General features: G+C 35.9%; 2 protein-coding genes across 34 annotated transcripts in view; one reads left to right on the forward strand and one right to left on the reverse strand.

Annotated features, from left to right (window-relative positions):
* FBXL5 (F-box and leucine rich repeat protein 5) overlaps positions 1–11,539 on the forward strand; it is a 43,596-nt gene extending 32,057 nt beyond the window's left edge. For both annotated transcript variants that reach the window (XM_070613216.1, XM_070613217.1), the window contains 2 exons: positions 3,983–4,131; positions 10,751–11,539. In XM_070613216.1, coding sequence (XP_070469317.1) covers positions 3,983–4,131; positions 10,751–10,827 — 226 coding nt within the window. In that variant the 3' untranslated portion in view covers positions 10,828–11,539. The remainder of the gene's footprint in view (positions 1–3,982; positions 4,132–10,750) is intronic.
* A 3,211-nt stretch (positions 11,540–14,750) lies between these two features.
* Positions 14,751–25,266, reverse strand: part of CC2D2A (coiled-coil and C2 domain containing 2A) — a 116,039-nt gene continuing 105,523 nt past the window's right edge. For all 32 annotated transcript variants that reach the window (XM_070613201.1, XM_070613193.1, XM_070613203.1 and 29 more), the window contains 6 exons: positions 24,381–24,494; positions 22,707–22,841; positions 19,887–20,009; positions 18,309–18,367; positions 16,328–16,505; positions 14,751–15,070 (listed from right to left, as the gene is read on the reverse strand). In XM_070613201.1, coding sequence (XP_070469302.1) covers positions 14,882–15,070; positions 16,328–16,505; positions 18,309–18,367; positions 19,887–20,009; positions 22,707–22,841; positions 24,381–24,494 — 798 coding nt within the window. In that variant the 3' untranslated portion in view covers positions 14,751–14,881. The remainder of the gene's footprint in view (positions 15,071–16,327; positions 16,506–18,308; positions 18,368–19,886; positions 20,010–22,706; positions 22,842–24,380; positions 24,495–25,266) is intronic.

A 25,266-nucleotide genomic window follows, 5' to 3' on the forward strand; every position in this document is an offset into this window, starting at 1 on the left:
TCCTTGTTTTCTCTATCACTTTCTCTTCTTTTCATTCTTTTCTTTTTGTAGTGTATCATTTGATTCCTCATTTTTCTCCATTCTTTGTATTTTCTCAGGTTATTTTCTTAGTTGTTACCTAGATTACATAACTCTAATCTCAGCCTCCATCATTGCATGTTCATATTTCTTTTGTGTCTATGTATCTTCACATGGCATTCTCTGTGTTTTTGTGTGTATCCAGATTTCCCTCTTCTTATAAGGACACCACCCATGCTAATGACCTGATCTTAACATGATTAAATCTGCAAAGACTCTTTCTATCTAGAGTCACATTTGTAGATACTAGGCGTTAGGACTTCAATATGTCTTTTTGGTGGAGGGGACACAATCTAACCCATAACACCAAGGCTTTTTTTTCTTATTGTTTTTATTCAGTTTTCTCTTGATGCTTCATTTTGGCTAATTGTGTCTTCAAGTTCACTAACATTTCTACAATGTCTCATCACTGCTAATCTCTTTCAGTGTGTTTTTTTATTTCAGATATTGCAGTTTTCAACTCTAGACGTTCCATCTGGGGTGCTTGTGCTTCCCCCATATATACACACACACACACACACACACACACACATTTATAAATATATAATAATATACATAAGTGTATAAAGACATAGAAAAAATATTAAAATTTATGTTTTTTTGTTTCTCTTATCTTCATATTTTCTTTTAAATCCTTGAGCATATTTAAAACATAAAAGCAGTTTTAAATTCATTGTCTACTAATTCTATCATCTTTATCATGTATTGGTTTGTTTCTACTGATTTTATTTTTTTTCCTGATTTTTTGAATGTCTAGTAGCTTTTTGTTTTTTGAGGAAGATTGGCCCTGAGCTAACATCTGCCACCTATCCTCCTGTTTTTGCTGAGGAAAATTGGCCCTGAACTGACATTCATGCCCATCTTCCTCTGTTTTGTATGTGGGATGCCTGCTACAGCATGGCTTGATAAGCGGTGTGTAGATCCGTGCCAGGGATCGGAACTGGCAAATCCCAGGCTGCCAAAGTGGAACGTGAGAACTTAACCCCTACACCACTGGACCGGCCCCTGAATGTCTAGTAGCTTTTGATTGGGTTACAGATAATGTCAGTTATACATTGTTGAACTCTGGATTTTGTTCTATTCCTTTAAAGATTGCTGCTGTTGAATCACTCCCTGGTCTGTACTATGTCCATAACTTGTATACATTTTTATAATATATATTTTTGTTATTGCATGCATTGTCAATACGTTGTTTAAAGTTTTTTTCCCTAGTTGAGAGCAGAACCTGTATTTTATTCATCTTGGATTTTACTTTTAGGCCTGTGCCTGATATACTTGGGCATTGGTGATGAAAGTAGACTAGAATGATCTTTCTAGAAAAGACTTCTTATTACCTCTTGTTATTTTTCTATCTAAACCTTTCAGTGAGTCCTGCTGTCCTTTGGTTAAAGTCCAAATTCTTGGCCCTTGCTTACCTCTGTAGTTTATATCTTGTTACCTTCCTTAAATCTCTTACTTTTTACTTCGTCATATCCTTGCCTCTATCAAAAAAGACAACAAACAGATAAACGTAACACACACACACACACACACACACACACACACACACACACACAGCCACCCTTTCTCTAACTGTACTCAGCTATTTTCTCTTCCTCCAAGATACCGTATTTCTCTTGTCTTTAGACATTTGTATTTGCTCTCTCTGTCTGTAACATACATTTATTGGCTAACTTCTGTTTGTTTCTATCACAGTTTGTGTCACTTCTTATGGGAAACCTTTTCAGACCCCTACAAGGCCTCTGTATGTTCCCAGGAGAGCATTCATCATATGGTATTATAATTACTTATTTACTTTTCACTTGTTTGCTTGCCCACTAAGCTCAGTGAGGCCAGTGACTACACAAATGGTTTACCCAACTATACTTGTGATATAAGGTTTATATTCCATGCAATCTGTCTACAATGTGCTGAAAATTTTTAAGTTTTAGAATATGAAGCAGTCTCTGCATTGAGATACTTTCTGACATCTGCTAGATCACTTTTTAAAAGCTGTTTTATTTTTTATTATGAACTATTTATAGGAAAAAGAGAATGAGTAAACTTTAAACTCTGTATTGTGTTCCTTTCAAGACTGCATTGTTTAACTCTTGTGGCCCAGTCATGCCATTGAGGTTCCAAACTGCCACTGCCATTAATTTAAAGTCTGTAAGGATGGAGCAGGGAAATGTATGATTAAAAAAAAAAAATCAGTTCTTTTCAGTGCAAATGTAAGGGGAAGTATGCATTTAAATCTCTCATGGGGTTTGGGGTCTTGATAAGCTGTTTTTAATAGATCAGTTTCCTCTTTTAAACATGCAGTTATAGAACTTTAAAATGTACCTTCCTAATCTTTGCCATTCAGTATCTCTCACTGAATATATAAATAGTTCCATAGTTTTTTCTAACCTCAATTAATAGTTTATATACTTTCGCTTAACTTTATTTCCTAATTTCCATGTACCTGTATAATCGTTATTTTTTTTAAAATTAATTAGTTAATTTTTTTTTGAGGAAGATTAGCCTTGAGCTAACATCTGCTGCCCAATCCTCCTCTTTTTTGCTGAGGAATACTGGCCCTGAGCTAACCTCCATGCCCATCTTCCTCTACTTTATATGTGGGACGCCTACTACAGCATGGGTTGACAAGTGCATAGGTCTGCACCCAGGATCTGAACTGGTGAACCCTGGGCTGCTGAAGTGGAACATGTGAATTTAACCACTGCGCCACTGGGCCAAGCCTCAATCATGTTGTTTTTAGTAAATTTATTGGATTGTTAATTTCTTGATATCCCTTTCAAGACAGACTTTCAGTTTTCTCTATTTTTGCTCTTGTAATAGTGCTTTAAACATCATTGTACAGAAAATTGACATTCTCAATTTTGTTCTTGATATTTTTCAACTCTGCCATTGTCATTTTAGCTGACTTCTCATTTTATCCTATTTATATAAATGTTGTTTTCATTCTTATAGAGTATGCCATTAGGTTTCCATTTTTATTGAAATGTAATTCACATACCTTTAAATTCTTCTTTTTAAAGTGTACAAATCAGTGGTTTTAGTATATGTACAAGCTTGGCAACTGTCACCACTATCTAATTCAGAAACGTTTTCGTCATACCAAAAAGAAACCCTGTACTTACTAGCAGTCACTCCTTATTCTCCTTTTCCCTTGGCAGCCACTAATCTACTTTCTGTCTCTGTGCCTATTCTGCCTATCATGGACATTTCATATAGATGGAATCATACAATATGTGGCCTTTTGTGTCTGGGTTTTTCACTTAGCGTAATGTTTTCAAGGTTCTTCCATGAAGTAGCCTATATGAGTGCTTTATGGCTACATGATGTTTGTTTATCCATTCATTAATTAATGGACATTTGGGTTGTTTTCACTTTTTGGCTATTATGGATAATGCTGCTATGGACATTCATTTGTAAGTTTTTGTGTGAACAAATGTTTTCAAGTCTCTTGGGTATACTCCTAGGAGAGGAATTGTTGGGTCATATGCTAACTCTCTAACTCTCTGAGGAACTGCCAAACTGGTCAGTAATTTTCTTGATAATTTTTAATTATTTTAATAATAAAAATTTTAATTTTTATTATCTCCTATCTAGTAGGAGAATGAAGATTACAATTCCAGGATTCAGTATTTCATTCCTCTAAGAACTGAGTTACTGTAATGTTCTTATAAAGAAAAATTTCATAGACTTGTTTATTGAATGTCTTTAGGAAAAAGGTAGGAAGTTTTTCTCGGTTAAATGTATTTCTGCCTAAGGATGAGGTTTGTTATCATGTTTTATAGAAATTCTTAAATTTTCTCATTACTGAATTAAAAAGTCTATTAATAATGGTCCAGTGGGCCATAGGAATGCATAAATTTTCATAAATTAATATATTCTAATTGTTGAATTGCTTCTCTTACAGGGTTTTGACTCTGGGAGGAGGGCTGCCTTATTTGGAGCACCTTAATCTCTCTGGTTGTCTTACTGTAACTGGCGCAGGTCTGCAGGATTTGGTTTCAGCATGTCCTTCTCTAAATGATGAATACTTTTACTACTGTGACAACATTAACGGTAATGCCTTTCGACAATGAGATAGTTTTAAGGAATCGATTTAAAAAGTTTTAACAGTTCTGGTAATTCTTAGGGTTTCTATTTAGTTTTCCAGATACCTAATTGGCAAACTTTTTTACTTTCAGATTTAGTCCTTTACATTTGATAACATTTAAAAATCACATATTTTCATTAATTACCTTCTGTAAAAGAAAGGGTTTTTTTGCAGATAGATATTTCAGATATCCGTTCTGCCAAATTTTTGAGATACATAATGGTTTAATCATTTGGAATGGCAAGTTGTTGTGGGAATACTAAAATTATCATAAATTTTGGGAAATTCTTCTAGAGTGATGTAGCACTCATTAACAATTTTGAGGTATTGACGTTTTAGATACACCAATTTCTTAGGGATGATAACCTCAGTTTTCTTATAGAACAACTTTATAAAATGCAGTAGAAAAAGGAGGACTTTGGTAATGTGGACTCCCCTGAGATTTTGGGTCTGGTACTAAATAAATCTCATGGAAGATTGAGGAGGTGGGTATGTGTGATATTGAGGAAGAGGCTGAGATACTTTAGACATGACTAAAATTCCTATAGTATTTTTGAGATGATTCCTGAACCTACTTTTAACAATCGTCAGATAAACATCTCTTGATGTGTTTTTTTTTAAACTTATCCGTACCCTGCAAAGCGCCTGTTGAACATGCTTTTTCAAAGTACATTCAATGTCCTTTTGGGCATTTGATAGTCACTGGTAGGGACTGAAGTTCCCACAAGCCTAAAAAGCTGTTCCTCAATTATTAGTAAGCAGATCAACCTTTTGTATTTATAATTGGAAGAATATTTATATGGTTAAGATTCTGCTATGCGTCTGTCTTTTTACACCATACTGTTGTCATTGAGAGCCCAGTTCATCTTCAGATGTCAGGAAGATCAGCTGAATTTCTCTTAGGCTGAACAATTGACAGGAGTCAGGAAGACTAGAGGAATGGTCTCTTTAATGACATACTAGTAGGCAGAGAAGTTAGCAAATCTGCTATTTCTGGGAGACTAGATTTTCCTTAAAATATATATGAATAGACAGAAGATCACAACTCTCTTACTTCTGGAATCAGGTTGGTGCAGAAGATGAGGTGCGGAAGATGACCCCCACTGTTCTTGAAATAGCAACACTAAGTTGGAGCATTTGTTTGCTCTCTGTTGTCTTCAGTGTGTAATCAAAGAATGGTGAAAATGAATGTCATTTTAGTTGCATTTGGCTAAATATACAAAAGCAAAGTATGATTGCTGCAATGAAGCACTTCTTTTGTGGATTCAGTGAGTTTGAGAAGGGAGATTTTGTTTTTTTGTTTTTTCATATATAGTTATGTCATTGTAGGTTCAGTGTTGTAGTTCGTAAGGCTTATAGGATGTGTTATGAAAAGTAATCAGTAAGCTATTTTTTAATAAGAAAAACATCTTATTTGTATGTTGCCTTGAATGGTCCACGTTGATGTCAGCAAAGGTTATGCTTGTGGAAATAAATCTCACAACCTGATTTATTATATTTCCTTTTGGGTGTGTAGATGTTATGGTGTGGGGGAGACTGGGTTTCAGTTAATTTTTATGATCTGCCTACTTGTTTTTTGTGTGTAAATTTTTAAACTTCTTGAAATAATTTAGATAATGGGATAAAGTGAAATACTTAAAATCTTTTGCACTTTGTTAGGATGTCAAAATTTCTTTCATCTTAACTGGTTTTGAATATATAAATATTAAAATGTTCCAAAGGAGCTGCTACATTTCTTTTGTTTTGAACGTAAGATTTTTTTTGATAAATGAGTGGTAAAATTTTCAATAAATGAATTTTAATGAAGATGTCTGACTTTGAAAGATTTGAAAGGAAATTGACAGTGCTTGTATAATCCAATATTAAGTCTCCTTTTACAGCTTCTTAAAGCATGATTTGGGGGAAATGGAAATCATTTAAAGTTTATAGGGTGACTTGTCATATTAAATTGTGTTCCAGAGTTCCAGCCAGTTGCTCTTAGCAGTGCTCTAATATGATCTTTTCCTTAGAAGGACATATGGGCAACCTAGAAAGTGTTAGAATAAAATTGCCTTGTATCCAGTTTTTCAAGATGATACGATTGATCCAGTATCTTTCACTACAACTCAACTTGTACAGTAAATATTTTGTGACTGATAAGGGGGCCCCTTTTTATTATTTCTGAAAGTAGTTAATATGTTTTATACATGGTCTTAGAATAAAAGGGGGCATATTTAGGTGAAAATTATTTGAAATATTTGAGAGTAACGTTTAACTAAAAATGTATTTTGTCAAAAGAAAGTTTACATAATTAACTACCAGGTTACCAACTAAAAGAAATCAATGCTGATAAATAATATTTATTAACTAAATAATAAGTGATAAGTAAAGCAGAATGATCCATTTCCTAAGCACTGGCAGATATTTTGGAGAAGATAGGTTAGTAATCAGGTATTCAAACAGTATCTACTGTGAGCAAGACACTGTACTAAGCACTGATAGAAAATGCCACTTTTGATTCTTCTGAATAATTCTTCATGACATTTAAATTTGTTGTTTGATTAATAAAGTTAAGATTTAAATATAAAGGAAGGCTTCTTAGCCATACCATTTAAAAATTCTTTGTCATTTAAGAAGTGTTACATGGAATTGCATAGTTTTAGAGCTCTGAAGAACATTTGAACAATGATAGCAAATAAAAATTCTGTACTGATTTGTGTTTCAATATATGTATAATTTATGAATTAAGATAGATTAGCTCATAGCTCTGGAGGTGACACAGTCTCAGATGATTTGCTCTCTTATGTTTCTAATTTAAGTTAAAGAGGAATTAAAGGTAAGTGAAGGTAAGTGTGCAGATATACAGCATAATATGCTTAAAATCCAGGAAAAAGAAATTATTCAATAATAAAAATTTGGGAAAATAACTATTGCTAATATTATAGCTCTTTTATCTAATATTTAAAAGATGCTTTCTTACAAAATTTATTCTTTACCATGTATTTAAAGATTTTATTTAATGATTATGCAAGTTTTAATTTCCTGTTTTCTTTATTATTATTTAATGTAACTTAGCCCTCATACATTATAAGCATTTGAGTTTTCTATCCTGTATCGAGATAGACATTTGTTGATAAGTCACATGTTTAAAGGGAACTTCCTTTTGAATTGTCAGCGTCTATGGAAGCACAACTTCTACTTGAGATACTTGGCACCATAACTTAGTCATGTTTCTTTCTAATGCTGCCTCACATTTTCTGTTGTCCATTTATTCCCTTTTCTGAACAATCCTTCTGTGATGCTGAAGGGTTTTACTGTTAACACTGCTTATGATTTCCATGCTTTGGAAATTGCTATTCTTCCCTGTTTCTACAATAAGAGACTGACCTAAGTTAAAAACAGTGGTTTTCTTCACTTTTGCTTTGACCACACTTTCAACAGAATAAAATCTCTTCATGATGACATCACTTTCATAGATTATTAGGATCAGACATCTGCTCTGTCCTCGACCTTATGATAGGACTTTAGTTTTGAGATGTTTAGTATTACAGTTATTGTTTAAGTACCCACGGACTTCTGTAGATAGATCCTACTTTCAGATTTGAAAACACTGATATATTACTCTCTCTCTTTACAGTATACACTTAGGATCCTATTGAAACTCAGATATTCTACAGCATGCTTAGGGGGGCATATTTTATATCATGTGAGCAAGAACTTTGTTTTGTGATGAATAAAGAGGTGCTGACAGCAGGATTGGGTTACTTTCTACAGAGGGCACCCTACATTTTTCTTCCTCTTATCCCTATCACTGTCTCTTAGACTTTGAGAGCAGAGAGTGACCCAAGTGACCAGGGTGGAGACTAAGGATGGTGGACTCCTGTCTTTTGTGGAGGATGGTGAAAAGCTTTGTGGCATTTGGAACAATGAGAATCTCTAGAATAGTTTTCTTGATCACATTGGCTCTTTTGAGGCTCCCTTTTATTTTCTCCCTTTAACCAGCAGCATACTTCACTTTCATTGCTTTCAGCCATTACTTATGATTTTTTCCTAGGCCACTGTTGAATTAAGTATAAAGTTTCCTCCTTACCTTTATGTCCTTTTTAAAAATAGGAATATAGACATTTTGAAGTATTTTAGGGAGTTTTAGTTTGGAAAATGGTATAAAAGTTTCCATGTCTTGGGACCGGCCAGGCAGTGTAGTGGTTAAGGTTTGATGTACTCTACTTCGGCAGCCCAGGTTTGCAGGTTTGGATCTTGGGTGCAGACCTATACCACTCATCAAGCCATGCTGTGGTGGTGACCCGCATACAAAATAGAGGAAGATGGGCACAGATGTTAGCCCAGGGCCACTCTTCCTCAAGCAAAAAGAGGAAGATTGGCAATAGGTGTTAGCTCAGGACCAATCTTCCTCACATGCACACACACACACACACACACAGAGACACAAGTCTCCATGTCTCTTTTGTCTTAATTCTTCCTTTTAAAAAATTTGGAGTGGAATTACATACTGAGAAAATGATAATTAGATACTTTTTTGCAAAAACTGCTAGTTCAAGCATTTCATCACAGTCCCTGTTGCGGGGACAGGGCAATGGTAGTGAGGCAGGGGTTTGGGTGTTTGAAGAAAGGCACTAGGTGATTGGCAGGCAAAGCAGTAACCAGTGTGTAAGGGGTGAGGAAAGACAAGCTAAGAAGGGGTGATGTGGAGGGTTGGGTAGTGCATACAGCAAAAGCTGAAAATGTATTCAAAGGGAAAACCTGGTCAAAAGTTGACAGTAGGAGAAGAGTTTCAAACCATAGGATTCCTAATTAGGGCATTTTTAATAAATATCTGATAATATGTACTAAGAAATTTTATTTTGACTTTGGTTAAAATGATTAACCTTGTGTCTTATTTTAAGGGAAAATGATCTTAACAAAAGTGCTACTTTGTGAATTTTAAATATATGACACATTCAACTTTTCACTGTAAAAATAGAACAGATTCTGATTTTGAATAAATAAAAAATTGGCTTGTAATTCAATTTTATATTTAAAATAATTTTCAACTTTTTATCATGGAAAATTTTAAATGTATAAACATAGAGCAGTATTATAAATCTTCATGTATCATTGACATCAGCAGTTATATATGTGGCCAATTTTCTTTCACATACCATTGCCCATTTCCATACCCGCTCCCTATATGCCACGCATCACATCAGTTTAAAGGCAAACATAACAATTTGAAATGAAATGAATCATAAGCTATTGCAGTTCCATATATGCTTGTAAAGTTCATTAGTTTCTTACTTAAAGATACATTATCATTTCCATTGTGAAATATATAAACATTATACTTCACTGATTGTATATCTTAAGAAATTTGCCCTTTGTATTTTGTATATGCCATTTTGGGAATACAAGCAAAAGTTAAATTCCAGGAAATAAGTGTGTTCTGTATGTTCAGTTGCAAGTAGTTATTTTGTTATGTTGGTATTAGCATAATTGCCTTCTTTTGCAATGAATTGCTACTTTAAAAAACAAAACATAGCTAATTTAAAATACGTTCCTGAGTTAAATTAGATATCAATCGAGAGTACTATAATTTTTCAATTATAACCCATTTGACATAGTCTTTAATAAAGTTACATTTCCTGTACTTTTTGTATGATCCTTACATAGCACAATTCCAAGTATTTTGGTTCTAATTGATGAGTACAGAACTAATTAACTGCTCTTTATTTGTTCATGGTGCGGACATACTGAAAGGCTTCCGTATGGTTAAAACGTCCTTTTCCACATTTGCCTGCCTTTATGAAAACTGTGATTTATTCAGAGTACTTAACATTTGAATATGTGCCATGATATCTCTTCTTTGACATTTTCTGATTCTCAGCTACGTTCCCTAATGGATCTTTTATCTAGTGCTGGGTAGCATAATGTGACTGGGATAAAATTTCAGTTATTCCTCAAAGTTTTATCACTCTTTGTAATTGAATCACAATTTTTATTATGTCTTAGATATGTTTATTTAGTTAATCACTCATTATATACTTAATTCTGGAACATAATTTCACTTAACCCTACCGTATGATTTATTTTGACTACAGATGTTAAATAAAACTATGATGAACATGTTAAGTCTATGTCTATATAGTTTATTTTTTTTAAGTTTGAATATAATGTTTATTATAATTGCTCAATACTGGATTCTTTAGCTGATCTGTTACAGGTAGGGCTCTTGTTACTTAATTATATTTTTAGGAAGGATGTTTAGAGTATAAGAAATCTGTTGTTAAATTAGCGTGGCAGTCTTGCTTCTGTGGGTGATCTCCATCTATTCTTAAGAGTTTTATTTTGTAAGATTGTTGCCAAGAAATTATTTCTTTTCCTTCTTTCATTTAGCTTTTGGATCATGAAGGATATATTAGTTAAGTCAAGCTGCTACTGGCAATTTTTGTGTCTGAATAATTTTTTATACACTCGTGAGATTTTACTTCTGTGTTATAAATGTACTGCTAGTAAAAAAAAAAATCAATGTTTTAGCTCTTTCATAAGCAAGACTATTTTTATGTGATCTCTAAGAAATTCCTTCTTTCACACTTTTCTGTTTTTATACAGGTCCTCATGCTGATACTGCCAGCGGATGCCAGAATTTGCAGTGTGGTTTTCGAGCCTGCTGCCGCTCTGGCGAATGACCTTGACTTCTGACCTTTGTCCACTTCATTTAGCTGAGCAGGCTTCCTTTCATGCACTTTACTTATAGCACATGTTCTGTGTTAACCGTCCTTTTAGAGAGTGACTTGTTTTGGCCCCATTTCTTACAGCCTCAGAAATCTTAATTTACCAGTGAATTGTACAGTGTTGTTTCTCTTGCAACTCATTTTTATTTTAGAAAGAGATTAGGTCTTTTCATAAGGGTGAGAACAGTTTCATCAGATTTCTTTTAAATTGAATGCTTTGAAAAGAATGTTACTTAATGCCATGCCATTTAAAGTATTTTTTAGATTATTTTGAGTTTTAAAGTCAGTGGGGATTATTGGTTCTCTTTATATCTAAACACTGTACTAAGCTTTGCAAATCTTTTCAAACATACATTTCTGAAGTTTTATTTTCAAAGACTGCACATTTTGGAAACAAATCTCTTTTCTGTAATGTTTCCTTTATTTGAACAGTTCTCAGAGGGCCAATTCAAACATACTCACATTTAAAATTCTTTAAGATTATAGAATAAATTGGCTTCTTGGTGTTAGCTCAGTGAGCGAGCAAAGCACCAATATATTTGTACTTGCTTTCTTCAAAGACCCCGGGTTCCTGTCACTCACTAAACTGTCAAATTTGGGAGGGATTTTTAAAAATTCCATAATGATTTGAAGAAATGTATAAATAAAATCTGCTTTCAGGACTTTACCAGGTAATTTTGTGTTTTGCTTTTATTATAAATCTCAATGCAGGTTTACTTTAGTGTAAAATAGGACTAAATATTTGGTCTTTTGAGCTCCCATGAAATCATGACCCTGACAAACAGTTTTAGACAGATACCTAATTTTGTTGAGCTGAATTGTCTTTTGAAATTAATTCTACAAGAGTCAAAATTTGAATTTCTAAGCTTATCTTTACTGAGGTGTGAAAAGAGAGTGAAGACCTACCATTCAGAAAGGCACATAGTGAGTCAGTTTTATGTAATGCCATATATAATTTATGTCATCAGGAGAATAGTTGCAGCATGCCAGTTATTTTTAGAAATACATGCAAGGCTGTGGAAGAGGAATTATTCTTGCAATCTTGTGATTTGTGGCCCCAGGTATTCTTTTGTTTGTTTTATTGGAGGATAGGGAGAGTAGGAGAGATAACCTACGGGTAGACAGATTTCAGTTCAGGCTAAGAGAAAACTTTATTTTAGATAGAGTTGTCTAAAGAAGAGGGAAGAATCATTTGATGGGAATATAAATAAGGAGAATTCACTCATGCTTTTAAATTTTGCTAACATTTGAATTAAACACTCCAAGGGTAGATTAGCTCTAAAGGGAGGATATCTAATGACTGAAATTTCAGCTTCCTCTAAAGGTCCATTTTGATTCCATTGCTAACATTTGCAGAATAAAAGATGGAACCCGACAAGTTTCTTGCATATTGGATAGGGCAGCTGTATAAGCAGACAGTCTTAGCTTTTGAGTTTGTATGTCTTATCCTAAGTAGGCATGTCTTTTGTGGCACCACTGTACCTAGCCTCCTCCTTTACAAGTCTGGCCTAAGCTCAAAGTAAAAAACAATTTCTTGATTCCCTTAGAGAACTTAAAAGGAAATCTAACCTTAGCAGTTACAGGGTCAGAAGTTTTATTTTGTAAGGTTGACTGTTTTGTGGTTATTATATTTTTATTTCCCTAAGTGTTTAATAACATTTATTTGAGAAGTTAACATCAGGGACTATTAAGAAAACAAACTACAAGAATTCTTCTGGAGTGATTCCCATCCAACCCCATACTTCATCCTATCTGTATTTACATGAGCTGCATGGTGAAATTACTCATCTGTAACCATGGCCTAGAGTCATCAAAGGAGGACTTGGGTTTATTCCCCATGTAATCAGAAAACAGTATAATGTTATTTGGGGAAAAATTTTGATAATACCTATGGAAAAAATGATTAAGTGATGTTTTAGGACTTGGCTTAAATGTTAATTAATTTGAGCAGCTAATTTCCCCATGGGTTCCAGGTAATTGTGGTGTCTCCCTTTTGCTTTGTCCTTTGCTGGTCGATGTTAGAAACCATTACCTAGAACTTGGCACTCTTGAACCAAACGGACTTCAATACGTCAGCACATTGTCATGTGGAAACTCACTGTTTTTCGACTATCCCCCCGTATCTTTCTCCCATATAGCATAATCTGCATTTAATTTTTATACATTTTTGCTGTTTCATTATTAAGGGGATAATTAATAAATAATGAAACCCTATACTTGATTTAAATTTATCTTGGGTTTTGTGATTAATTTCATGAATGATGGAAACTGTTCATTCTCGGAATAAAAGGCAACAGTTATGTAAAATGCCTTATCGTGCTTGACAGACATCAGGTGCTCAGTGTGGGGCAGTCTTCTAAGTGTTTTACATATACTGATGTTTAATCATTACAACAATGTGATGATAGGTAATGTGATCATCCCAATCTTATATATGGGGGAAGTTAAGTAACAGAGAGGTTAAGTAACTTGTCCATGGATTACTCAGCTAGTAAGTTGCAGAACTAGATTTCTCTAGAGTTGATACTCTTAAGCACTATGCTATCCTACCTCTCTATTGTTACATTGGTAATGACTGTTATGGCTCAGTCCTTGAACCCTTCCTTGGAATTCACAGCAGAGGTATCAGAGGCATGTAAAAACATAATTGTAATATAACTTGACAGAGGAAGGCATAAGGGAATAAAGAAAAGGTGAAGTTTCTCCTTAATTTGCTTCCTCTTTTTTTTTAAGTGAGATCGTATTCCAGCTACGTCAGCGGTTCTCAACTGGAGGCAGTTAATCCTGTAGAGGACATTAGACAGTGTCTGGAAACATTTTTGGTTGTCACAACTTGACACAGGGGAAGGATGCAATTGGCATTTAGTAGGTAGAGGCCAGTGATGCTGCTAAACATCCTACAATGCACAGGACAGTCCTCCACAACACATAATTACTTGCCCCAAGATGTCAGTAGTGTTGCTGTTGAGAAACCCTGTTTACATATTTCTATTTTGTATACATCTTTCTATGTCAGCACCATACATTTAGTCCTTTTTAATTGCTTAGTATAGCATTATTTGAATGTGTCTGTCTTAGTCAGTTTGGGCTGCTGTAACAGAATACCATAGACTATGTGGTTTAAACAGCAAACATTTAGTTTTCACAGTTTTGGAGGCTGAGAAGTCCAGGGTCAAGGTGCTGGCAGATCTGGTTTCTGGTGAGACTCTCTTTCTGGTTTGCAGACAGCCATCTTCTCACTGTATCCCCGCATGTTCTAGACAGAGGAAGCAGGCTTTCTCTTGTCTCTTCTTAAAGGGATAAGGGCACCAATGCCATGATGAGGGCTCCACTCTCAAGACCTAATTACCTCCCAAAGGCCTCATCTCCATACCATTACGTAGGGGATTAGGGTTTCAAGATAGGAATTTTTAGGGGACACAAACATTCAGTCCATAACAATGTCTTAATTTTTTAAACTACTTCCCTTTTGATGAATATTTAAATATATTCCTTTTTTTCTAAAATACTTGATTGCTTCAGTGGGTGTATGTGTGTGTATATGTATGCATGTATGTACATGTGCATGCTTGTTCAGTATTTCTGTAGGATAAGGTATTATGAGGTATTCAACATTAAAAATAAAAATTTTATATTACAAAGTTCTTTCTCCTTCCCTCAGAAAAGTTGTGTTGTTTTATTGGGTCTTAAAAGTATGATTGCGGTTCTGCTGGACCAGCAACGAAGAAAGGCCTTCCAAGTAGAAGGTGAGCAAGTAGACAAGCATCAAGGTATGAAGCTCATAGTGTAAGTGGGAACTGTGGCTAGTGTCAGCTGAATTAAGGGTCAGAGTAGCAAAGACAAGGCAGACTACTAATAAAAACACTTATTTTTCACGGTTTGAAAATAATGATAATTTTATTCCATTATTTGCCAATATTTTCTTTCTGACGTGATGAATATCACTTAAAAATATTCTCATATCCTACTTATAGTTTTTACACGATATAAAAAGTATACAGTGAAAGAGCTACCTATTGCGTATAAGGGAGGCAACATAGATCCAAACAGACAGAACATTTTTGGGATATGGGTGGATATATACAGCTAAAGCAAATTCAACGTTAGGAACATCAATATTATGTACTCCAGTGCTATACACAGCTTCAATTAAAGGCTTCAGTTCAGAATAGGGCATGTGAAGGGGAAATCCAGAGAACTGAAGGAAAAGAAAGAACCATGATTTGTAGTCATTAGTGAAGCTTGAAGATGTCACTATATATTTTTTCTCGTAAATGTACACAACTCAATATTCTTAATAGGTTTTCCTTCTGGATCTCAGTCATTTATTTAGTTCTGTTTTTCTATTAAGCTATATTTTAGCAATACAGAAAATGGAGAGGAGCTAAATGTCTTTTTTGTTTTAGTTGCCAGCATACTGACTTCACGTGTAAACCACCTGCTAGTCACCCAGCCACCCTCCAATGTTTCCTTCCAAGCTCTTCCTGATAGTCCCTAGTTTGCCTTGTAACCCATGTAATTCCAGGGACCTAGATTAAGCTAATCAATGCATTCTATCCTGCTGGCCACAGTGATTGATCTACAGGGATGGTTGTGTGATTAAAGTGAGTCTCAGGAAACTTTAGGAATAATGGCGCACGGATGCTCTCCTGCTTTGGACAATATGTGTGCACATGTGAGCCCTGCCTGGATCTGTTCCAGCCATTTGTTCCCGCTAGAAAGTCAGCCTGAGGATGATGCCATCACATCCACTGGATGCCATTGGAGGAGGGCAGAGTGGGAAGATTTGCAGAAAAGTAGTACAGCTCTGATAGCTACGTAAGCCAATAAATTCTTTTTATTGCTTAGGCCTGTTTGAACTAAGTTTTATGTTACTTGAATTGAAAACATCCTGGCTGAAAACCGGGATTAATTAAAGGATAAATTTTATTCAGTGAATCTTCACACTGTTTAGCCAACAAGGCTTACTGTCTTAGTTTGAGACTGCTTTCTAGGTTTTATTATTCAGCTGTAGGATGTCAATGCACAGCACTACCCACAGGCAGTAGAGAAGATACGTCATATATTAATGAGAATTTTTCTTAGCAATGAAAAGCAATTAGTATAAAATTGTATCCTTTTAAAAAATCTGAGAGTGGTTGCTTTCACCTTTATGCACAGTTGAGTGTAAAAGGATTTAGCCAGATGTTTTCATTTAATACTTGCAATGTATTTCATAAAAGTATTTTCCATAGGATCCTCTTATAAAAAATATTTACATTTTCTAGAGGCATTTTGCTATTTAACGATAGCTTAATGACTGAGATTTGAACTTTTAATCACATTTTTAGTCTATGCTACTTCATCTGTGTACTTCGGGGAGAACGTAGGTATTTTGATTCCAAAAACCCATTACTGAGCAATTTCCATTTTGAAACGAAATTCACAAGCTCAATTTAGAGCCATTTGTACTTACCCTGTAGTCTCCCAGCTGTTTCAGCAGTTCTGCTCTGTGGTCATCTTCTACGTCTTCTCCTTGACTTCTTTCTAACAGAGGCAAGAAGTGGCGTAGTGTGGAGGTACAGTACCTATTCCACCGAGTCAGATGGCGTGGCCTCCAGTCCATGATTTTTTCTTTTAGTATTTTTTCAATCCTATTCATAAAAAATAAACTCCATTTTTTGCTGATTTGACTTTTCCCTTGTAAACAAAAATACAGTTTGTATACAGTGGGGATTCAGGTGCTTACATAACCACATTTTTGTTGGTGGACTTGTCATTCACTAGGCATAGTTAGTACCCACTATGAGCTAATCTCTGAGGATTCAAAAATTAATACAAGTGATCCTTGCCCTTGAGAATTGCATATGGTTGGTGTGGGCAATAGTAAGCAGAAATGATATGATATCCTAAGGGCCATAAAATACTTGAAATGTAACTCAAAATTTTAAGGAAGCACTGAATAACTGAGGGATAGTCAAATTCAATACATTTGGCAAAAGACTTTTTTAATGTCATGAAATGTTTTATCACTTTGTTCATTGGTAACGTATAGACAGGCAGATAAACTAGACCCAGGCGTAAGGGGTGGGTTTATGTTGAAAGCTTCAGATGTTTGTAGGGCTATTAATACCGAACATTGATTCTTTCCCCTGTGACTTCTATTCATGAGGATTGTTTTTTTAAATTGCCTTAAAACTGCCTTTAAAGTATCCATCATCATTGCAACTTAACTTTTGATATCCTGCTTCATAGTTAATATGATAGGGATTGGATCCATAGGATGTGAAACTTAAACACAGAATAAGGGAAAATAGCTACCATCTCTTGAGCCTTTATTTGCCAGGTATTGTGCTAAGTGCTGTACATTTTTATTTAATCCTAACAGTAACCCTGTGAGGTAGGGGATATTTTGATTTTATTTATGAGGGGACAGTTTGAGGTAGGATAAGTGATTTGACAATGGCAGGGGAGTTGGGATTTGACTTGACACCTTGCTCATTCTAAATGAAGCTTCTTGTGCATCCTTAACCAAACGGATTTAGGGACCCAGCCAGCTTCGCATTGCTCAATAGCTGTAGGATCTGCTTCTCTTTTGGCATATAACACTTACATTTGTTTTGGGTTTCAAGGTGGTCTGAGTGAGAAAGTCTGGATGAATTCCCTTGCACTTCCTCAATGTTGGAGAAATAAATGACATGAATCTAATAGTATCCTGAAACTATTAGAAGAAACAAAAGGGAATTTTGGGGGAATCAGTTGTTCTAGGTGGAGATCTCAAGGCTTTATTTGAAAATTGAAATTGAGTAAATTGATGTTTTCGAGTAATAATACCTTAAAAAAAGGTCACATTTATTCTGGTGTAATTTGACATGCTGTTCTTCACACAGCTTGATACAGTAAAGGGCACGCAGGCTTTGAAATCAGAAAGATCTGGCTGGGCTCGGAAGCCCCCTCTAACACTTTACAAGTGTGTGGATCTTGCTGAGCCTCAGTTTCCACATTTGTGAAACCGGAAGAATAAATTCTGTTTTACAGAGTTATAAGGATTATAGGGACTAAAATAGGCTCTTACCAGCCTTCTCCTAAAGGTTTATAAACGAGCTGAAGTTCAGTAAGCCGCTAATTGGACAAAAGAGGCGTATTTAAGCTGAGGATTATGATGTGTCTGAACAAGACCTATCACAGATGTTGAGCTCTAACCCAACATAGAGTTTTTGGAGAACTACCTATCATTGCTGGAGTTCACTTCTGTTAGAACCACACCATGCTGATGCTAAAGCCTCCTTTTGAGCCATGGGATTTAGTGATCACATCTCATCTGTACTTGGTATCTATAAACGTGAATTAAAGTTTAATTGCCCAAATTATTTCACATTCATCTGGGCTGAGAGTCATGTAGTTTGGTGTTGCACTGCTAGTGACAGATGACTTGGGGATTTAGGGTGTCATGTGACCTGTCTTGTAGCTCAGCTGCAGCCGCTTTGTCTGTGCGCTGGTAGATTAGCTCTTCTGGCTATAAAAGAGAAAATAGTTAAGAAATCCTAGAAATCACACTTAATTTGAATAGCTATACATACTGTTCTAAATCTTTTTAAAAAAAATTATGAAATCTCAGATTCATTCAGTTATAGAGGATAATATAATGGATACTAGTGTACCTGTGATCCACCTTAAGTGAAGTATCACAGAAAAAATTATAGGGCTGTGTAGTTCTTTCTCAATTTCATTTCCCTTCTCTCTCATCACAGAAATAACCATGACCTGAATTTGTTTTTCAGCATTCTTTGATTCAACATATGTTGAATACCTACTGTGTGCCAGGCACTTTTACAGGTGATGGGGATATAGTCATAAATACAAATCCCTGCCCTCATGAAGTTTACATTACAGTCAGTGGAGATAGGCAAATTAATAAAATGTGTTTATGATTTTATTACAGATATATGTACCCCTAAACTATATTATATTGTTTTGCGTGTTTTCTAAACTTTAAAGATTTTATTTTTTTCCTTTTCCTCCCCCAAAGCCCCCTGGTACATAGTTGTGTATTTTTAGTTGTGGTTCCTTCTAGTTGTGGCATGTGGGATGCTGCCTCAGCATGGCTTGATGAGCAGTGCCACATCTGCGCCCAGGATCCGAACTGGCAAAAGCTTGGGCTGCTGAAGTGGAGCACGCGAACTTAACCACTCGGCCATGGGGCTGGCCCCTCTAAACTTTATGTAATAGTTTTATACTGTGAATATACAACTTGCTTTTTCTTCTGTAACACTGTATTTAGAGATAATAGCAAACACATGTTTCTAGAGTGCTTACTAAGATTCATTAATGTTGATTCACTTGTGTAACTACTATGAAATATTCTGTTATATAACAGAATTTATCCCTTATGTCTTTCCAATTCTTAGGCTATTGGAAACAGTGTTCCTATGAAAAGTCTTGTATATGTCACTTTGTACACATGGGAGAATTTCTATGGGGTGTTTTTTAGATCTTTTTTGGGAAAGGTTTGGATCACGGTAAAAAGTACATTTTATATTGCACACCCACTATACACAAACAAAATCAAATTAAACTAATCAACTAAGCTAATCAAACAAAAGTTTTAATAAACAATTCTCATGCTTACTACTTACAACCTACTACTGGGCAGGACCTTCTAAATTAATTTCATGAGCCCCTAGTGGATCATGCCCTGCAGTTTGATTTCACGTTTTAACAGCAGTAATGAAATTAACTTAGTGAATCGAGACCACTATTTAAAAAATTAAATGGATTATATTTTGTGGTACTTTTTGTGTTATGGGACTCCTTACATCAAAACTTTTCTTTCACGTATGTGTACACTGGTTCATGATATCATGGTAATTTCTTATTGTGAGTTGGGCTTAACTAAGCTTGAAAAACAAATATTATTCTAGACTAAATATCTAGAAGTAGAATTAAGCATCAAAAAATATCTGCCTACCCAGTATGATGATTTCAGATTCCTCACTTTCTTTGTCTATGCTTAATTGTTAGTAAGAGAATTATACCTGGACACTGGAAAGGCCAGGATATGGAAGGCTTCTTGAGAAGAAAGATTTCCATAGCTTGGGCTTGGTGATGTCAAAATTTATCCTCAGTGGGGAATCATGTCGTTGAATATTAAACCAAATCTAAAAAGACAGGACTACATTAGCATATATGGTAAGCAGATATATACATGTGTCTGTGTGAGTGTGTGCCTGTATGTATAGAAAGAGTAAGCAGAGACAGCAAGAGGACATGCAGGATGCACATTTTTTGTCATATTTCGATTTGTAAAGCCAGTATGCATTTTATAATCAGTGACATCATATACTTGTCATTGGCCATTTTTTCACCCCTTTTAAATCTGAAGTTGAGGTGCACTGTACTATTAATTGTAGGTTGATGAAATAAGACAGTTCCTGATGATAAGAAAGTCAAAATCTTTTAGGAGAAACCAGACAAGGCCACTCCTTTCTCAGGCTAGCCTTTTCTAACTCTGCTCTTCCAAGCCTCCAATTGTGTTAGGTGTCCACCTTTGCTTCCACAGCACTCTGTAATGTCTGAGATAGCACCTGTCTTGTTGAGGCAGTGTAGCATGTTGGATCTGGAAGCAGACCACTTGCATTTGAATTCTGGCTCCAACATTTACTAACTGTGACCTTGGACGATTTATTTAACTTCTGTGCGCCTCAGTTTCCTCCTCTATAGAGTAGATAATAGTATCCACCTCATCAGGTTGTTGAGCAGATTGAATTGTTAATTCATCTGTACCTCTTAGAACAATGCCTGGTACATAGTAAGTGCTCAATAATTGTTAGCTATTTTATTACTATTATTAGTATTTATCATTTTTTATAATTACTTGTCTATTCACCTGTCCCTTCACTAGATTGTTGCCTTAAGGACATTCGCCATGTGTCTTATTTCACCATTGTATCTTTAGCATCTAGCATAGCTCCTGTCATATAGTAGGTATACTGAATGACCGTGTGAATGAGTGGCAAATTTGTCCATTCAACGTATTTATCAAGTACCTGCTATCTTCAGGCTCAGTTCTAGTCACTGGGGGTAAAGTAGTGAATGAACAGAGTCCCAACCCTCATGCAGTAGCTAGTGAGATAGCACAAACAAATAAGTAAATACATGGGGTATCAGATAATGCTACGTGAGGCAGTAGATTGTATCATTGGTTCCTATTCTTTAACCCTTCCCATACCCAAATCCTTTGCTATGTTACTTTGCACTTCCTCTGAGTAAAAGGGCAGACGTGTATTTCCCTGCTCCTTGACTTTTGGCCAGTAGAATGGGACAGAAGTGTCAGTGTGTGACTTCTGATTCTAAGCATAAGAGGCTTTGTGTGTTCCTGGCTGCCCTCTTGTGCCTCTGTCATTGTCATTGCCCTGAGTCCTAGAATAAACACACATGAAGCAGAGCTTTCTCAGCCTAGATCAGCAGAGCCTTCCCAGCTGACCTACAGAACCATGAGAATAGATGTTTGAAGCCATTTAGTTTGGGGATGAGTTTTTACTATCTTTATTGTGGCAGTAGCTAACAATACAAGAGCTGTGGAGAAAACTCTGTGGGAAGAGATGAAATTTCAGTGTGGGCAGGGAAGTGCTCACTGGAATGATGACATTTGATCAGAAATGCAAGAAGTGAGGGAGAAATCTGTGAAGATATCCAGTAAGGGGAGGAGTCATCTATGCAGAGGAAACAGCAAATGCAAAGTGTGCTTGATGTGTTTGAGGAACAGCAAGGAAGACCTAGTGGCTTTAGAGGAGTGAGCAAGTAAGAGAGGAGATCTCTGGAGGATAGGGGGGCAGGGTGCTGTCATGTTATAGAAGGCCTTGTGGACCATCAAAGATTTAGGCTATGACTCTAGAGTGAGCTAGGAAGCCATTAGGGTATTTTAAGCAGAGGAGTGACATAATTTGCATTCCATTTTAACAGGAATATTCTTTGCTGTTTTGAGACTAGACAGAAGGGAGTAGGGGCAAGTAGAGAAGTCTCCAGTTAGGAGGCTATTTTGAAAAATCCAGGTGACAGCGACAGTAGTGTGGACCAAAATGGTAGTGGTGAAAGTGGGGGGCTGTGGTTGGATTCTGCATATACTGTGAAGGTAGAGCCATTGGGATTTGCTGATGGATTGGATGTGGGAGAAAGAGAGAAAGGAATCAAAGAGGACTCCAAAGATTTTGACCTAAGTAACTGGACTGAGGGAGTTGCCATTTATTGAGATTTGAAAGACTGCAAAAGGAAATCAGGAGTTCGAATTGGGTATGTTAAATTTGAGATGTCTATCTGACATCTATAAGAAGATGTTGAGGAGGTTGTTGGATATTTGAGTCTGAAGTTCTAGGAGCTAGGTGAGCTGGAGACGTAAATTTGGGGATCATCAGCATATATATATGTTCTTAGAGATGAAGTATACATAGAAAAGAGGTTTGATGAACTTGAACTTTGAAGATCTCTGATTTTTCAAATTCAGAGAAATAAGGAAAAAACAGCAAAGGATACAGAGAAGTGGCAGCCAGTGAGGTAGGAGGCCTCAATACTTGGAATCCAAATCAAGAAATTGTTTTAAGAGAACTCAGGTTCTCTGAATCTAAATCCTGTATTCTTTCTTTAACCTCATTCTGCTTCTCCACAGGTCAGGTGACTAATTCAATGAAGTGTTTTATTTAGGACAGTACTGCCACTGTGCTTAACACTACATTTCTTTTTAATTGTATATGTTTATATAAATTTTTTTTGATACATAAAATATTATTTAAATCACTAGGTAAATTTTAAAAAAAGCAACACTCAACCAACCATATTTAAGAGGAGATGGTAATACTTACATTATCAGGACCTATTAAACAGCCCACACTTTTTAAGGGACAGAATGTATCAAATTGTCCATAAAAATGTCCACTGCAGGGATTCCATATTAAATAGTGACTTTGCTCCCGAGTTAGCACATAGGCAGTTGGACCCTGAAGGAAAATAGCCATTAAAACAGTTTCCAACTAATTATGCAATTAAGATCAAGTGTAGTTTGCACAGATAATTCATTATTTTAGTTGGTCCCCTAATTTGTAAAATCCATGGCTAATGGTGAAAATTAGTTTGAAGTTCTGGGTTGTGCTGCATTTAAGATACAAAATCAAATGTTTGTTTTTGCAAAATTCTTGCATCTGCTACTAGTGCAGTGTAGTGACCAAATAGGGATAGTAATCATGTTACTGAACCAATATTTCTTAAGATTGGCTGAAGAACTATTATTAATGGAAATAAGTAGTCACTGCATTGTCTTTTTATAGTCAGTAAGATTACCGTTTAAGTATTTAGAAGGCTGATTATGGCTGAATACTACTTCCATTTCTAATACAGTAACATTTGATATGCATTTATAACTATGTAAATACGTAGAAGATGATTTGAAAGGATACATACCAAATTGTTACCAGTGAATACACCTGAGGAGGAGGTGGGTTTGGGGGTTGGAACCTGAAGAGGCACATGACTTTTTACTTGGAATACTTATGTATTATTGGATTCTTTTTTTACAATGAGCATTTATTCATTTATTGCTCATGTATGATTTCATTTGATGGTCACAATAGCCTTCTGGGGAAGGCAGGGCAAAAATTATTATCTCAGTTTCATTATAAAGCTCAGAGTTGTGAAGTGACTTGCTTAGAGTCACACAGCTCATGAGGAGTGGGCAGAGCCTTGAACCCAGGCCTTGTGACTTCCTAGCCCAGTGTTCTTTTCCTTGTACCAGGCTGTCTGGAAGACAGTGATGGAGAATGAATTAGGATTCAGATATGAAATTACCTGCCTAGCAGCACCCTGTGCTATTGAATTCCTGAGGATTCCTAGAGCCTTGTGTCCTCTTTTTGAAACATTCTTTGGATAAGCTGCTTTAATCTAAGTGAATTTTCTAAACTTGTACCCCAAATTACCCAACGTGCCCAAAATTTATTTGGAGGATATTTGTGGTGGGCTGGGGAAGCAGGTTCTAATTGTCTCTAAGTCTCCAGTCTAATAAAAATAACAGTGATAATATCAAAATATCGCTGCTAACATTCTTTTCTTTGCTGCTGTGGTTATTTGCCTTATTCCCCTGTGCCTGCTGGGTTAGTGGCAAAGGCCCTTAGCAGCAGCTGGCGTGAGAGGAGATCCCTAACCTTGCCACACTTTTTTGGATCCCTGTCACTCCTGAGCATGAACAACACTAGATCACTAAAGGGAATCAGAGTTCTTGGTAACATGGGTAGGAGGGGCTCATACTGAAAGGACACAGCTCGGTGGGGGTCTGGGTTTTGAAGCATTGCATAGGGTCTGAGTACCACAGAAAACCATTTCATGTCTTATTACTGGTTCTCTCTGCCTATTGTGGAATCTCTGGGCCACTTTCCTAGCTACTCGAAGGATCGTTATGAAAATAAGTCCTGTCCATGATCTGGAACATAACACAACCATTTTAGACAGGTACACTGCTCCGTTAGAGCGGGCCTACGTGGTCTTACCTCAGGAATAGCATTGCCCATCATGAGCCAGGCCTTTTTACCCAGGGAGAGAAAATAATTACATAGTAATACTGCGTGCTCTTCTTCATCTCCTGCCAGGAGATCAAGAAATTGCTGAGAAAAAGAAAAAAAAATCATGTTGCTTTGATTGACTCTTCATTCTGGATTGACTATACAGAATTTTAAAAAGTCATTGTTAAAATTAGTCCCTTAAAGTATAAGATGTATTTTAACATTTATTTTTTTATTTTTATTTTTTGTGCTGAGGAAGAGTCACCCTGAGCTAACATCTGTGCCAATCTTCCTCTATTTTGTATGTGGGTTGCCGCCACAGCATGGCCACTGACAAGTGGTGTAGGTCCACTCCTGGGAGCTGAACCTGGGCTGCCAAAACAGAGCGCACCAAACTTACCTATTAGGCTATGGGGCTGACCCCCTATAAGATGTTTTTTAAAAATATTTTCCCAAATTTTGATACTGTGTTGATAATTCATTAAAAAGATCTCTTTTAGTGAAAATGGTGTTTTCTCTTATGACATGGATTTCTAGAATCAATTAACACTACGATTGGGGTAGGGGAGAGAGATTTCAAAGTTTTACTTTTCCTTTTGAATTTATATTTGATAGCTCACGATGTGCTAAACACTTTTTAAAAAAACACTAGTTTTTAGAGTAGTTTTAGGTTCAAAGCAAAGTTGGGAAGAAGGCACAGGATTTCCCATATTACTCTCTGCCCCCACACATTTACAGCCTCGCCCATTATCAACATCTGGTACATTTGTTACAATTGATAAACCTACACTGACACATCATAATCATTACATTAGGGTTCACTCTTGGTGTTGTACATTCTATGAGTTTCGACGAAGGTATAGTGACATGTATC

The sequence above is a fragment of the Equus przewalskii genome, chromosome 3 (assembly GCF_037783145.1).
Source record: "Equus przewalskii isolate Varuska chromosome 3, EquPr2, whole genome shotgun sequence".
Taxonomy (NCBI): domain Eukaryota; kingdom Metazoa; phylum Chordata; class Mammalia; order Perissodactyla; family Equidae; genus Equus; species Equus przewalskii.